The sequence below is a fragment of the Dromiciops gliroides genome, chromosome 2 (assembly GCF_019393635.1).
Source record: "Dromiciops gliroides isolate mDroGli1 chromosome 2, mDroGli1.pri, whole genome shotgun sequence".
Lineage (NCBI taxonomy): Eukaryota > Metazoa > Chordata > Mammalia > Microbiotheria > Microbiotheriidae > Dromiciops > Dromiciops gliroides.
In genome coordinates this window covers 329773707-329786948 of record NC_057862.1, presented here as the reverse complement: position 1 = coordinate 329786948, position 13242 = coordinate 329773707, and the positions used below count along the sequence as shown (strand labels likewise).

The following is a 13242-nucleotide window of genomic DNA, read 5'->3' as shown; positions in this document are numbered from 1 at the left end:
CTCCTGACTGCCTCCTTCAAGACTGCCCTTCTTCCAAGATTTGGCATGCTAACTCTAAATCTCAATCCTGTTCTTGTTGTCTATCCTAGGGATATGTCAGGGTTTAGAACCTTTGAGTTTGTTCTCCAGCAGAGAGGCTTCTTTCTCCTTATTTTAATGATTTAGCTTCATCAAATTGTGGGCTATTGTCTCTTGTGAGTCTCCAGCTGAGAGAGTTAAAACAATGCCCAAACCAGTTCTTGGTATGGCTATGTGGAGAAGGAAAGGAAGGCCACAAAGTCTAGAGCCTTAGGGCTGTGCAGCCAGAGACCAGCTCAGTGTTTTCCTGCAGTTAGGACACCAGCAACTGAAAGTCAGGAAAATGGGTGCGGCTCATTGAAACAGTCCTTGGGAGCTATTATTTCCTATACATTCCTGTTTTCCAGGGTCTCAGGTGGATCTGAAAACTCTGGCCTAGGTATCCCAATAAAGGAAAGGGGGGGAGGGGGTCTGCCCCTCCTCTCAAGCTGGATAAGTATTCCCAAACTCTGCTTTGGAACTCCCTTGGGGTGAGAGAAGAGATGAGATAGGGAAAGATACACACATACACAGAAGCAGAGATTGAGAAAAAAGTGAGACACAGAGAAACATAAGAGGAAGAGAGGAGACACACCAGAGAGAAAGTCAAAGAGAGAACTGTTCAACACATCTAAATATGTATATAAATTTTCTATTATGATTCATCATGGTGGTTGGTAACCCTGGCTTCTAGAGTGCAGGCCCAACCAAGTAGGAAAGGCTCTTAGCACGAACTATTATTAACTTTGTATTGTAAAAGGACCAGCACAGTCACATTCAGATGGGCTTATAATGAGGTTGGCTAAGGAGTGATGAATTCTTGGACCACTGTGAATCTCAAAGACCATTTATTAAGGAACTGAATGTTTTTCATTGTTGGAAGAAGTATACACAATAAAATAATTAACAGCTCCTTGAAGTATGAGGCTAGTATACCTTCAAACACTCCCCTCAGTGGGTTTCCAAACCAAAGGTTGAAGTCAGAAAAAGGAAGTGAACTTGGATTTTAGGCCCCTCATTTTGCTCAGCAGAAGCCAGTAAGGCATGGAATATTTTTGAAGAAGTAACAAAACACCTGTAGCTTTATTGTTCAATCTAGGTTACTTTTGATATTTCCTTCCAAATTTTGTGATTTCATTAGTGTGGCTACCACCAGCAAGGATTTTTTTTTTAACATGACTAAACTAAACTTAGTAGATTGTCTTCAAATTAGAGAGACCAAAAGGAATCTTTAATTGGTGATCAAGCCTTCTAGGCTGGTCATCAGAGAACAGACGTCTAGTCATTTGCCACATGGCCCAGTTGGAAGTCTTTCCAGCTTAATGGACCCTGCCAGAAATTGTGCTCTGGTTGCATAGCATACTTTGAAAATTCAGGGTCATCTCCGGGGGTCAATGAGGCATAGGGTGAGGGAGGACTTAAATGGCAGATTAGAGATTATATATAGCTAAAAAATCATGGAGAACTTTAGAGGGGAATAAAGCATTTTACTGCACTAATACTTTTTTCATCCTACTTGCAGGTCCCATGGCATTCAGGAGACTAATTTAGGAGACAATGAACCTCACACTCTTTTTGACATATGGCAGGAGCAGGAGTTGGCGTGGGTTTGTTTATTTTCCTCTTTTAAGAAAGGGGGGGATCCATCCACCAAATAAACAAACAATGAATGCTTATTGTTGTGATTGTTATACTCCAGAACAGTTAACTGGGGCGGAGGCGGGGGTGGGGGGGGGGTGGGGGGGGTGGGGACGGAGGAAGGAGGAGAGGGTGGAAATGGACCTGGAGGAAATAAACTCTCTCCAGCATTTCATGATTCATAAACGCTGGAGATTGTTCAACAGAAGTGTGTGTGTGTGTGTGTGTGTGTGTGTGTGTGTGTGTGTGTGTGTTCGCGTGTGTAGATGTGTGAAATGCGCTCGGGGCCAAGAGCCCGAAAACGTGACCGTAAGACTGGAGAGCAGACTGCATTCTTTACCGGGTTTAAAGGAAGCAGTCTCTGCTGCTCCTGATAGGGTCTAACCACACCACATTCATCATTCCCAGAATTTGCTCAAATTAGAAAAGAGTTTTATTTCCAGGAGTATCCAGCTTCGCCAGCTTTGACTCACCAACCCCCCGACCGGCCCCATCATAGATCCCCCTCCTCCTGTCTCTCTTCTCCTTTGCTCCATCCCCCAAAACGAGAACAACCCCCCCCCCCCAACCAGAGAAGGGACAAGGGAAAGAAAAGGGGGGAGGGGAGAGGGAACTTTAGGAAGGTCAGGCAGGCTAGCCGGCAGGCTTGCGCCCTACGCTCCTGTTTACTTTGCCCCCGATCCCCCTAAATTGTCAAAACACAAACCAGCACCCACCGAAGAGAGATGCAGTTTCTCCGCCTCCGAGTGAGTCTTCACGGTTACATCGCGAGGGGTGGGAGAGAAGAGAGGGGACTGTGCATATTAAGCATATTTTAACTAATGGCCCTGATGGGCTCTTCCAAGGCAAAGGAAACACTGTTGTAATTATCCTCTTCTCCCTGAACCCCTCTTGTAGCCCTCTCCGGCTCCACTCCCTATCCCCCCTACTCCTCCGCCCAGCTTTCGTCCCCACCCCCTCCCGCCCGCGGTCACCGGCCTAGCAGCCTGCGCGGTTCGCTCGGCACTTTGGGTGCAACTTTCGCAGATCTCCCCTGAGGTCCAGAGGAGGAGATGTTAATGAGGGGGGTGTTACCCGGCGTGGCGTCAAAGCGGAGCCAGGAGCTGCGATTGGCTGTTACTGGGCGGAAGGATGACGCTATGCAAATAGCGAGGCGGCGCTGCGAACCTGGAACCACGCCTCCTCCCCATTGGGGTTAGTGTGCTTGTGTTTAGCTCTGGGGAGAGTCAAACTGGATTCCATAGGGAAAGACTGCAAATCACTTCTATTTTAGCAAGGAAAAAACAGAATCTCCATCCACCAGGGTCCACCCCTCTCTTTCTCTCTCTCTCTTTCTCCTTTCTTTTCTCTCCCTCTCTCCCTCTCTGTCTTTCTCCCTCTCTCTCTTCTTCCCTCCCCCTTTCTCTATCTTTCTTTCTCTCTCTTTCTCTGGTGTCTTTCGCTGTCTCTAGCAACCGGCGTCCTCTTCATCCACACGCTTTGAAAGGAGAGAAAGATCTTTGGTTGGGAGAGGAGAGGAAAAAAAAAAAAGAGAGAGAAAAAAACTTGCCTGTTGTCTGTGGAAAATGACACTTGATGTAGCCAAGCCTGCAGCAGCTCCAGTTCAGCCTATTGTTTCTTAAACTGCCATCAGAGGGTTTTTTTTGCCTGCTTCTTCAAGTGAAGGGTACCTCTACAAAAGGAAACTACAGCCCCTCAAGTGCTCCACCGTCTTGTGATCACTACAAAACAAAACAAAACAAAAAAACAAACAAATCAAAAAACCAAAAAATTCACTCCTAACCAAAACCAACCAGCCCAACAACAACAATCCCCCCAACAATCAAACGTACATCTCGGGGTTCTTTTTTTTTGGTCTTTGCCTTTTCGTTGGAATTTTTCCCTTTTTTGTTATTGCTGTTATTATTATTATTTTTTAATTTAAAAATTACTTTCAACTCGCCTTGATCCGGTGTGAGTTCATCTTCTCAGAAAAAAAAAAGATCTCTGGCTGGCGATTTTCTTTCTTCTTCTTTTTTTTTCCCTTCCCCTCCCCCTTAATTTTTTTTTCTGACGGGAGAGGAGATTTTCCCCCAAAAAAGGTTGTTTTCATGTTTGGGATCCAGGAAAGCATCCAAAGGAGTGGAAGCAGTATGAAGGAAGAACCGCTAGGCAGTGGAATGAACGCTGTGCGGACTTGGATGCAGGGAGCCGGGGTCCTGGATGCAAACACAGCCGCTCAGAGGTAGGTAGAGGCTTTTGCAACAGCATCCGTCGTCGCTTTCTCTCTTCTTCCCTTTCCCTCCGGCGTAGTTTATCTCGCTGCTCCGCAGTGGGCAAGATGATAGCTTCTCCGAAGGGTCCAATTCGGGCACTTTCCTCCCCTATTTCTGTTTTTGTTTTTATTTTGCTTTGGTACTAAAGAGACGTTTCACCAGAATATGAGATGTCTGAGCTTTAATTCGGCTTTCTTTCTTTCTTTCTTTCTTTCTTTCTTTCTTTCTTTCTTTCTTTCTTTCTTTCTTTCTTTCTTTCTTTCTTTCTTTCTCTTCCTTCTAATTTTCTCTTCCTTCCTTTCCTCCCTTTCTCCTGTCTTTCTTCTCCTCCCTTTCTTCACTGTCTTGTTTTCCTTTTTCCACATCTTTCCTTTCTTTTCCATCTTTCTTTTTCTTTCTTTCCCCACATCTTAATTTCCTTTTCTCCTTTCTATCTCTCCTTTCTTCCAGTATTTTCCTTCCCTCCCTCCCTCCCTTCCTCCCTCCCTCCCTCCCTTCCTCCCTTCCTCCCTTCCTTCTTCCCTCCCTCCCTTCCTTCCTTCCTTCCTTCCTTCCTTCCTTCCTTCCTTCCTTCCTTCCTTCCTTCCTTCCTTCCTTCCTTCCTTCCTCATTCTGGACAGTATTAGCTCCCAATATGAATTTTGACATCTTCTAATTGACTCCTACTCTTCTTTTCCAAATCAGTCTAGTCCCCTCTTCCTATTCTCACCCCCTGCTCAGAGGGATGGGAAGCAGTGGTTGCAGGCTGGGACCCAACATAGCTGAAACACAACCTAAGTTTCCCCTCGTCTCTTCTTTGGGATGTTGGTCTCAAGTGAGAAGTGGCCTTTTCTTTTCTTTTCTTTCCTTTTCTTATCTCTCTCTCTCTTTCTCTCTTTCTCTCTTTCTCTCTCTCTCTCTCTCTTTCTTTCTTTCTTTCTTTCTTTCTTTCTTTCTTTCTTTCTTTCTTTCTTTCTTTCTTTCTTTCTTTCTTTCTTTCTTTCTTTCTGTAAGGCCACCAGCCCAGCAGGGAATGACCTGGCAGGCCCAAGCAGAGTCCAAGGGTGGAGAGGGGGGTGAGGGGAAGGAAGAGATGGCAAAAGGTAACGTCATGCCAAGTATTGGGAACTTTGCCTTACAAAGCTGTTCCCATCACCTACCTAAGCGGGGTATGTAGGTAGGAGAGGGTCTAGAGAAGGTCAGTGAGAGTATGAGTATTCAAGGTAAATTGAATGGGAAGCGAAAGTATATTTGTTTATGTATTTGGGGGTGGGGTGAGGGAGATGAAGCTAGAGATGTGAATCCAGAGTGCACTCTCCCATATCTCCAGTGTGTTTTGGGGTGCAGTGCACAGGAGCCTTAAGCTTGTCTAGGTGTTCTGAAGGAATTTGAGGTTTTATTACTCCAAGAATGTGGGTATGTAGGTTGCAATGGAATAAACTTTGGCAGGACAGTAGTACTAGGGTTCCGTAGTCACCTTCCACCATCTAACTTTCTGGGGGCCTGTTTTTCAAGACAATTTAATTTGTCGTTCGGAATGGCTCCAAGGGATCAGAAATGGGGGGAGGGACAGATGTTGCCGGGAATATCTGTCAAAAGGTAGACTGATCGGAGACCTGGTATTGGTGAAGTCTACCTTTCTTTTCAATCCATTCCCATCTTTCCTCAGAGCGGGAGATGGAATGAGTCTAGGGCCGAAAGAGATGGGGAGAAAGAGACATATAATTAAGCTTCCCATTTTACCCACAATATGAGATGTGTTCCGTGAACCTTGATGTAAGCCCCCCCCCTGCTTCCACTTCTTTTTTCTACCCTAATTTACGTTGGAAGAAGAGTTTTTAATAACTTTTCGTGACAAACATGCATGCACACATACACCTTTCATTCCTCTTTGACAAGTTCAGGAAATATCTCTGAGCCGGGGAGAAAACCTGTGGCCAAAAAATAACGTTAAACTCCCCAAGGTAAATCGATGGGCTTAGGGAGCATTTAGCCCTAGGTTTTGGAAGAGGGAGACTGTGTTGGAAGACCAGTTCGGGTGGTCGGTACTTATTTCATCCCCAAAGGGTGAAAAGGGGATACGTTACAGGGCTCCCATTTGGGCATTTCAGCGTAAATCAGCGTGTGAATGTTGGGGGGCAAATGTCTAGTGGGCTGTGGGTGAAGATTGCGGTTGTGTCAGACTTGGCTTCGCTCTCTAATCTCTCGGTCTCTTTGGCCACAGTGGGGTGGGGCTGGCCCGGGCTCACTTTGAGAAGCAGCCGCCCTCCAATCTGAGGAAATCCAACTTCTTCCACTTTGTCCTGGCCCTCTATGACAGACAGGGGCAACCCGTGGAGATCGAGAGAACCGCCTTTGTGGGGTTCGTGGAGAAAGAAAAAGTAAGTGGGGCGCAGAGGCGCATACCCAGCCCGACTGGTTGCGTTAATCCTTTTCCTACTGCATCCCCTATCCCCGTGCCGGAGGACGCGCCTCCTTCGGCTCCAGAAACCCACTCCAGGAGTCCTCGGAGGTTAAATTCAATCATTCAATGCATTACAGAGTAAGGCCCACAAAGTCTCCCTTCCCTCCTGTGATACTGTTCCTGTTCGAAATAATAAGCCCGGGTATTTAGTACAGCTTTCCCTTCAGCAAAGTTATCGAGCAGTTACCCCCAAGCTGAGGAACGCGATGTCCTGTTAAAAGGCGATGTCACCTACTATTTCCTCTGCCTTCCAGTACTGACCAGTACTGAACCTGCCCAACTAGCCCGAGGAAAAGGAAAGGCGAAAGAAAGGAACGATTTTAGGAAGCCCCTTTTCACTCCTAGGTTCTGAGTAGGACAATTTTGTGCCCTGGAGGCTCAGATCATTTATCTAACAGTTTGAGCCTGGAGAACTTTGCCCTCTTTTGGAAGGTGCAAGAAAAGGTGAAGGTGGTGGGGGGCTGAAAGTGTGGAGACCCTTGTGTTTGTACCTCTGTTCCCCTTCCTCCAGTTCCCCTCGGGTATCTCCGCCACTTTCTCCCGGGTTGACCCAAGCGAGGAAGAGTACAGCAAGAATCCTGGAGTTAGGCAAATGGTTCTAGTTGTGGTCTCTCACCCCCAACCCCAATTTTTTCCCCCTGTTTGTACGTCTTGTGGAAATCTAGGAAGCCAACAGCGAAAAGACCAATAATGGGATCCATTACCGACTCCAGCTCCTCTACAGCAACGGTGAGGCCCTCAGCACGTTCGAGGCACCCACCCCTAGTCATTCTCCTCCACCCCTTTCCCAAGGTTTCATGTTCAGGTCAGGAGCCCCTTGGAGCCTGGGAGCCCCAGGAGTAGGGTAGCTGTCCAGAGAAAGTCCTAGCGGTCCACTGGGTCCATCCATTTAGCTTTCTTTTCTACTCTAGTTTCCCAAACTGGCTCCTTCTTCCCCACCCCAGGTCATTCTCAGGTCCTTTCCTAGCTCCAGGGGGGCTTAAGCGGTCAGGTAACTCTGACCGTCTGCGGCCAGGCTTCAATTCACTCCCTAGCATGCTGATCAATGGGAGCGTTTTTCTCTGGAGTGGTTCAACTCCGAGATTCCCAAGGTCCTCAGGGGCCCTGGTTTGCCACTCCCTTTGGGCCACACTTCCCTTCCACTCTCCACACTCTGGGGCACCCCCCTATATCCAACGGGGGCTCTCAGCGTTGGGGAGCAAGAGAAACCCCTAGCTTTCCGGTCCGGGAGCTCCTCAGGTCTCCAGCCCACCTTCGTGAGTCCAGGGCCTGGGACTCCTGTTTTAAATCTCAGTGGGGATTATCCTCCAGCTCTCTCCCTTGGTACCAGATTCTTTGACGCCTTGGGGTTTCCTAGGGGGAAATTAGTGGAAAGTAGTGAGGGTCAACAGCCCTGGGGTTTTTTTTTATTATTTTTGGGGGGTGTTGTGAGCAAATTTGGTGGCAACAGAGAGGCTTCATGTCCAAACCCTCTATGAAGGGTTAAGGGAAGGTCTCAAACCATCCAGGACAATCCCTATCCCCTTTCTTGAGTTAAAAGGGATAATTTACAGACAAACAAACTTAATTCTGTCTCTTCCCGCCCCGCCTCCCCCCCCCCATTCCCCTTTTTGGGTTTGTTTCAGGTATAAGAACAGAGCAGGATTTCTACGTCCGCCTTATTGACTCCATGACTAAACAGGTAAGTTGGCTTCTTAATTTTATGGTTTAGGCCCTCTTTCTATTCTGCATGCCTCAGTGCTAAGCCGCCGCCGACTCCTTGAAGGGGTCTTCCGGAGCTGCGGTTGGAGGAAAGGATGGCGGGAGTGGCGATAGAGATGATGGTGACGGTTGGGAGATCTCTGGTCAAATTTGGCACCGGGGAGCAATTTAGGCTTAGCAAGGAGGGGCGGGAGGGAAATGAGTATCCTTCTTTCTCAGGGATTCAGATCTTCCCTCTCAAGCAGGTCACAAAGCTAGGTACCAGCTCTATATTCCATCGCTACTTTTAGGCTCCCTCTTCCCCCCCAATCCCAGGAGCAAGGTAGTCAGCTAGGGGCGGGGCTACCTGCGGCCACCCTTGAGTGTCCCACCTTCGGGAGTGGAATGGAGGAGGGCTGCGACGGCTTGAGGGGCAAATGCCAGGTGCAGGTGATGAGGGGGAACGCACTCTCTTGGGATGTCCAGAGGCCCCTCCCCCGAAATCGCGTCTCAGCCTCTTTTAATTAGGTGCCGTTAGTTGCTGAGCTAGGGCAGCGGGGGGAACGAAAGGGTTGAACTTTCTCTGACCCAGACTGGGTATAGTTTGGGGAGCAAAGTAGGGGGTTTTCCGAGGGGGACCTGAGGGCCGCATGATCCTCGCTCCCCTCCTGGTTCTGAAGAGAGTGACAGGACACCTTGAGATGAGGGCAGACATCAGACTCTTCTCTGCAAGTTGAGATGGGGGAGGCCCGGGAGCCTCAATTGTTCGGGGATATTCTGAAAAAAAAAAATCCTGTAGCTCTACGATTGGCAGGAAGCCAGGCAGCATGAGCGAGCTTGTGGTCTTAAAGGTGCACAAGCTGCATTTCTTTAAGTTTCCCAACACGCGAGTGTCAAACAGTCTACATTAAGGCTGAGTTATGGCTTAAAAGGTACAATTATGAGCAGAGTCACAAAAGGAGGCCTGGTGTTTTAATTAGGCATGGGAGCTTTCTCGTTAGAGAAAAAGTTTTAGTTTCAGAATTAAGCAGCTGGTTCGGTACCAGAGAGGGGCTTTGGTATCAGCAAAGAAAAGAGAGGGAAGGAAAGCTTTGTTTACTTGGATGGGAGGGGGGGGGGTGCACAAAAGGACAAAGAGGAAAGTTATCCATCTTACATCAGTCACTAGTGCAGTTGGACATTTAATCATTTATTTACAGTATTTGTGGTTTCTTTATGGTAGCCTTCTTAAAAGGGAATTTGGTTTGCCTTACCCTATATCCAAGAATTTCAGATCGTTGTAGGTATGTTTGCTGGGGAAAAAATCTTTGTTTTTAGGCAGGATATATAGCTTGGATGTGTGTTTTATTTTTAGTCAGGTAAGATGTTGAAATAAATTCCAATTATTCATTAAGGATCAATTTAATAGCAGCTCATTTGATTGACATTGTTTCCCAAATAGAAAACATGAGTATAACATTCTTATCTATGAAGTAAATTCTGTTTTGAATTTGAAGCTCTTATGTATGCTTATTAAAATTTGTTTAACTTCTCTAAAATAAATAGATTTATTGAAGATCCAGTTATTATTTGATTTAGCATAGTAAATTTAACTCATATACGTTTAAAGTTGGCCCTATGTTCTTTAATTAATTCAAGTTCTTTCATCAGATAGGATAAGCCTCTTTTTGAGATTGTTTTGTTTTTCAAAAAAGACAAAAACATACCCTTAAAAAGCAAAAGAAAAAAACCCTCAAAACCCCAAAGACTGTTTTTAAACAACTTAAATTATTGGGATTTTTTTCCGAGAACAAAAATAATCTCTCGTGAAGTTTAGTTTTTGAAAACTGTCTTTGATACTCCTGAATTTCTTTTTCTGACATTCTAACTGCAGGGGCAAAAGAAAAGAAACATGAGAAATCATACATAAGCTAAACATATTCATTAGAATTTAATTAATTATTCGCTTAAAAAAACTAGTGAGTATAAGGCCTACTTATGAAGCTATGAGTTCACAAATATTAAACAATATTCAGGTTAGCTCTGAGGATCTTGCTTTTCCCCCAACCCTTTCTGGAGAATAAATTTGTGTATGTTCAAAATAATTTATTTGATTTAAAATAACCAAAATAACAAACAACATTCTATTTTGCTCCCCCATCATAGTGTATGATAAACTACAAATATAAAAACAGTCATCAAGAATTTATCTGCATATGATTTTTTACAAAAATCATAGTAACAGTTAGCTTTGAAACTAGTTTTAAAATGAAACCTTTGTTTTCTGTAGGACAATGAACCCAAATTCATTTTCTTAACAAAGTCATGGTGTTTAAGAGAAGTCACAACTAAGGTGATGTTTGTCCTCTTGATCTTTGTTCTCAAACCCTTAGCCTATTTGAAGAAAGTTATAGTTTCTCTTAAAAATGCATAATATACATATGATGAAGTATGTGTTAGAGAGAGAAATATTCACATGAGATTAGAACTACAAATTAAAATTAAATAAGCTTTTTTAGGAAAAGCAACAAAGACCCGTAAAACTAATTGTCAGTACTTATATTAACTTTCTAAATTTAGTCTGACATAAAGTAAAAGGCAATTTGTAGCAGGGCACCTGTTTGCTTTCATATCAGATACACAAACAACAGTACACTTTCTGAAATTGTTTCCTTGAAAGGTAATACCTGCATAGTTTCTGGCAGATTGTTCTTTGATTATGTATTATAAGAACAACTGTTTTGGAAGCAGTTTAAGAATAACAGTTAATGTAACCATCTCTAGAAAAGTACAATATAATGATGAAGTATAACCTTTCACATATGTGACACTGTAATTTACATTTTAGCTTTACTGAGTAATACAGTAAATTTTAATTTCTCTTCAAACTATCCAATTGGTAATTAAATACCAAGTCTGACTTGATATTTGTTAATTTTTAATTCAAGTTAAATATACAATGACCCTCCAGTCAGATATTCTGTATTCTAACATCTGACTTGAAATAAGCTGGCTAATTAAATGATTACATTTAAGTTAAGCTCTTTAAAGTAGATCAGTTTTTTGATGCTAGAAACACATATTTGCATACATGATAATGCAATTATAATGATATGAGGAGTTCTGGTAACACCACAAAATATCAATGATCAGGGTAAAATCCTGACCATCCCCGTGTACCCTAATAATTGCCTTGTTCCTCTTTACACTTGTTCATTTCACAGTTGCATTTTTTTTACATGTGTGAAGTCCTATCGTTGATTCACAAAGTTAAGATGAACTCAAAAGGACGTTTTTAGGAAATTAAATCCATTGCTAATCAGGCTCTCTTCACATTCACATAGAATGCTTTTGAGCTTGAGTCTGCCTCCTTAGAGGCAAGAGACCAACCAAGAATAAATTCACCCAACCAAGAAGTACTGATATGACACAATAATTCACACCTTTCAAAGTGTCTCATTAAGCTACTTGGGGGCAGACACTTTAATATTGGACAAAAGGAAAGAGAGAGAGAGAGAGAGAGAGAGAGAGAGAGAGAGAGAGAGAGAGAAAGGAGATAAGGATTATTATAGGCCAACATGTATAATGAGACCCCACCTTCCCTCTCCTAGCCATGAAATAACAATTTTCAAAAACCTCTGCCCTTTCCCAAATAGAAGATACTGGAGAGGGTCACTTCAGGGAGAGTTATTCAAATCGAGTTTAGCAGGACTAAAAATAGGTTGTTTTTTGTGTCATTGCAGTTTTCCGTGTTCCATTAGAGAGCATGCAAAACCCTGCAGGATCCAAAAGTTTGTAGCTGTTGCTCACAGAAACAGCCATCATCCACTGCAGAAGTGCAAATGAACCTTGTAGGGGAGGTCTGAGGGTTAAATGTGCTTCATACTTTCATGCTGCATTCTGAAATGTGACTAGGAGAGCTTCAGTAAGTCAGCTTAAAAAAATATTTGCCACCCCCCACTTCCTCCTCCCATCTTGATTTTCTTTTTTTAAACAGTGACAACTTACTATTAAGAGATAGTGAACAAAAATCTAGCGAAAACACAAGGGGTGCAATCTTAAGAATTTCATCTGCTACGGTTCCCCTTTCAGTGTGCGTATGGATATTAAGGCAGGTGATGAGGTTAAGTTCTAAAAAAGTCCGGCTATAGTGGGAGTTTCAAGCTATGCTAATAAGAACCCCAGCTAAATTTCTCCTTCCAGTTAAATTATCTTTTATATATTTGTTTTGACTCCTCCAGTAGTTTAAACTATTGATGCAAGTGCATTTTTTCCTATTGATTGCTTCATTATATCCTGCCAAGTACACATAGATTTGATTAACCACCCTTTCAGCGCATAGTTCTTCATTGGTTGATAAGCACATTTTTGTTATATCAATAAGTTCTGTAGGAATTCACTAGATAGAGAGGTTGATTTCAAATGTAAAAAAAAATGACAGGGCAAGTATACAGGGAGCCAGATTTTCGCAGCTTTCTCTTCCCTTGGTGATATGTCAAAAACGCAGGTGATTTTAATTTTCTTGCACATAGAGGAATGAAGAAGTTTGGAATTTTTATGCATGATCAGGACCTGTGTTTGGGAAAATGTAAACTCATCACAGTGGAAAATGTGTTGTTTGGAGTCTGGGGGTGAAAACAAAGCTGATGATTTTGGAGAGACTGCCGGAGCCAGATGGCCTAGTGCATTCCCAGTCTGGCAGTACAACTGTTCCCTCCTGTATAATATACAGCCATTTGTTCGGGGATATTTACGCTAGAGCTGTTTCCATGTGAATGTTTGAACAGCATCAAAAATGAACATATTAGGAATAATACATTGATTGAGTTTGTATGGATACATTGATAGCTTTATCTATAACAGAAAGTGATAAACAGTTTGGATAATGGTGAATTTTGTTTATAGTTATTGAACTAGAGGCTATTTGGAATTTTATTCTAAACAGCATATCACTAACTTATTGTAATAATAGATGCATGGAACCAAGTGGATATATTCACATAGATTTAAATATACTTACGGTATAGATAAAAATCCTGTTGTTTCTTCTCAGAAAAGAAATTTGGTGACCTGCTAGATGAAAGACATTCTTTTTCTTCTGGTATTTATAGGATACTTTGTTTTTTGAAATATGAATGATACATCCTAAACTCAACCCCTTTAGGTATACGTTCCTTTGAAAATCAGTGC

At 43.4% G+C, this 13242-nt stretch overlaps 1 protein-coding gene across 1 annotated transcript in view; it reads left to right on the top strand.

The window, feature by feature from the left end:
• Nucleotides 1–2787: 2787 nt before the first annotated feature.
• EBF1 (EBF transcription factor 1) overlaps nt 2788–13242 on the top strand; it is a 469914-nt gene continuing 459459 nt past the window's right edge. The window contains 4 exon segments of the mRNA XM_043988839.1: nt 2788–3919; nt 6154–6310; nt 7059–7122; nt 8019–8074. Coding sequence (XP_043844774.1) covers nt 3786–3919; nt 6154–6310; nt 7059–7122; nt 8019–8074 — 411 coding nt within the window. The 5' untranslated portion in view covers nt 2788–3785.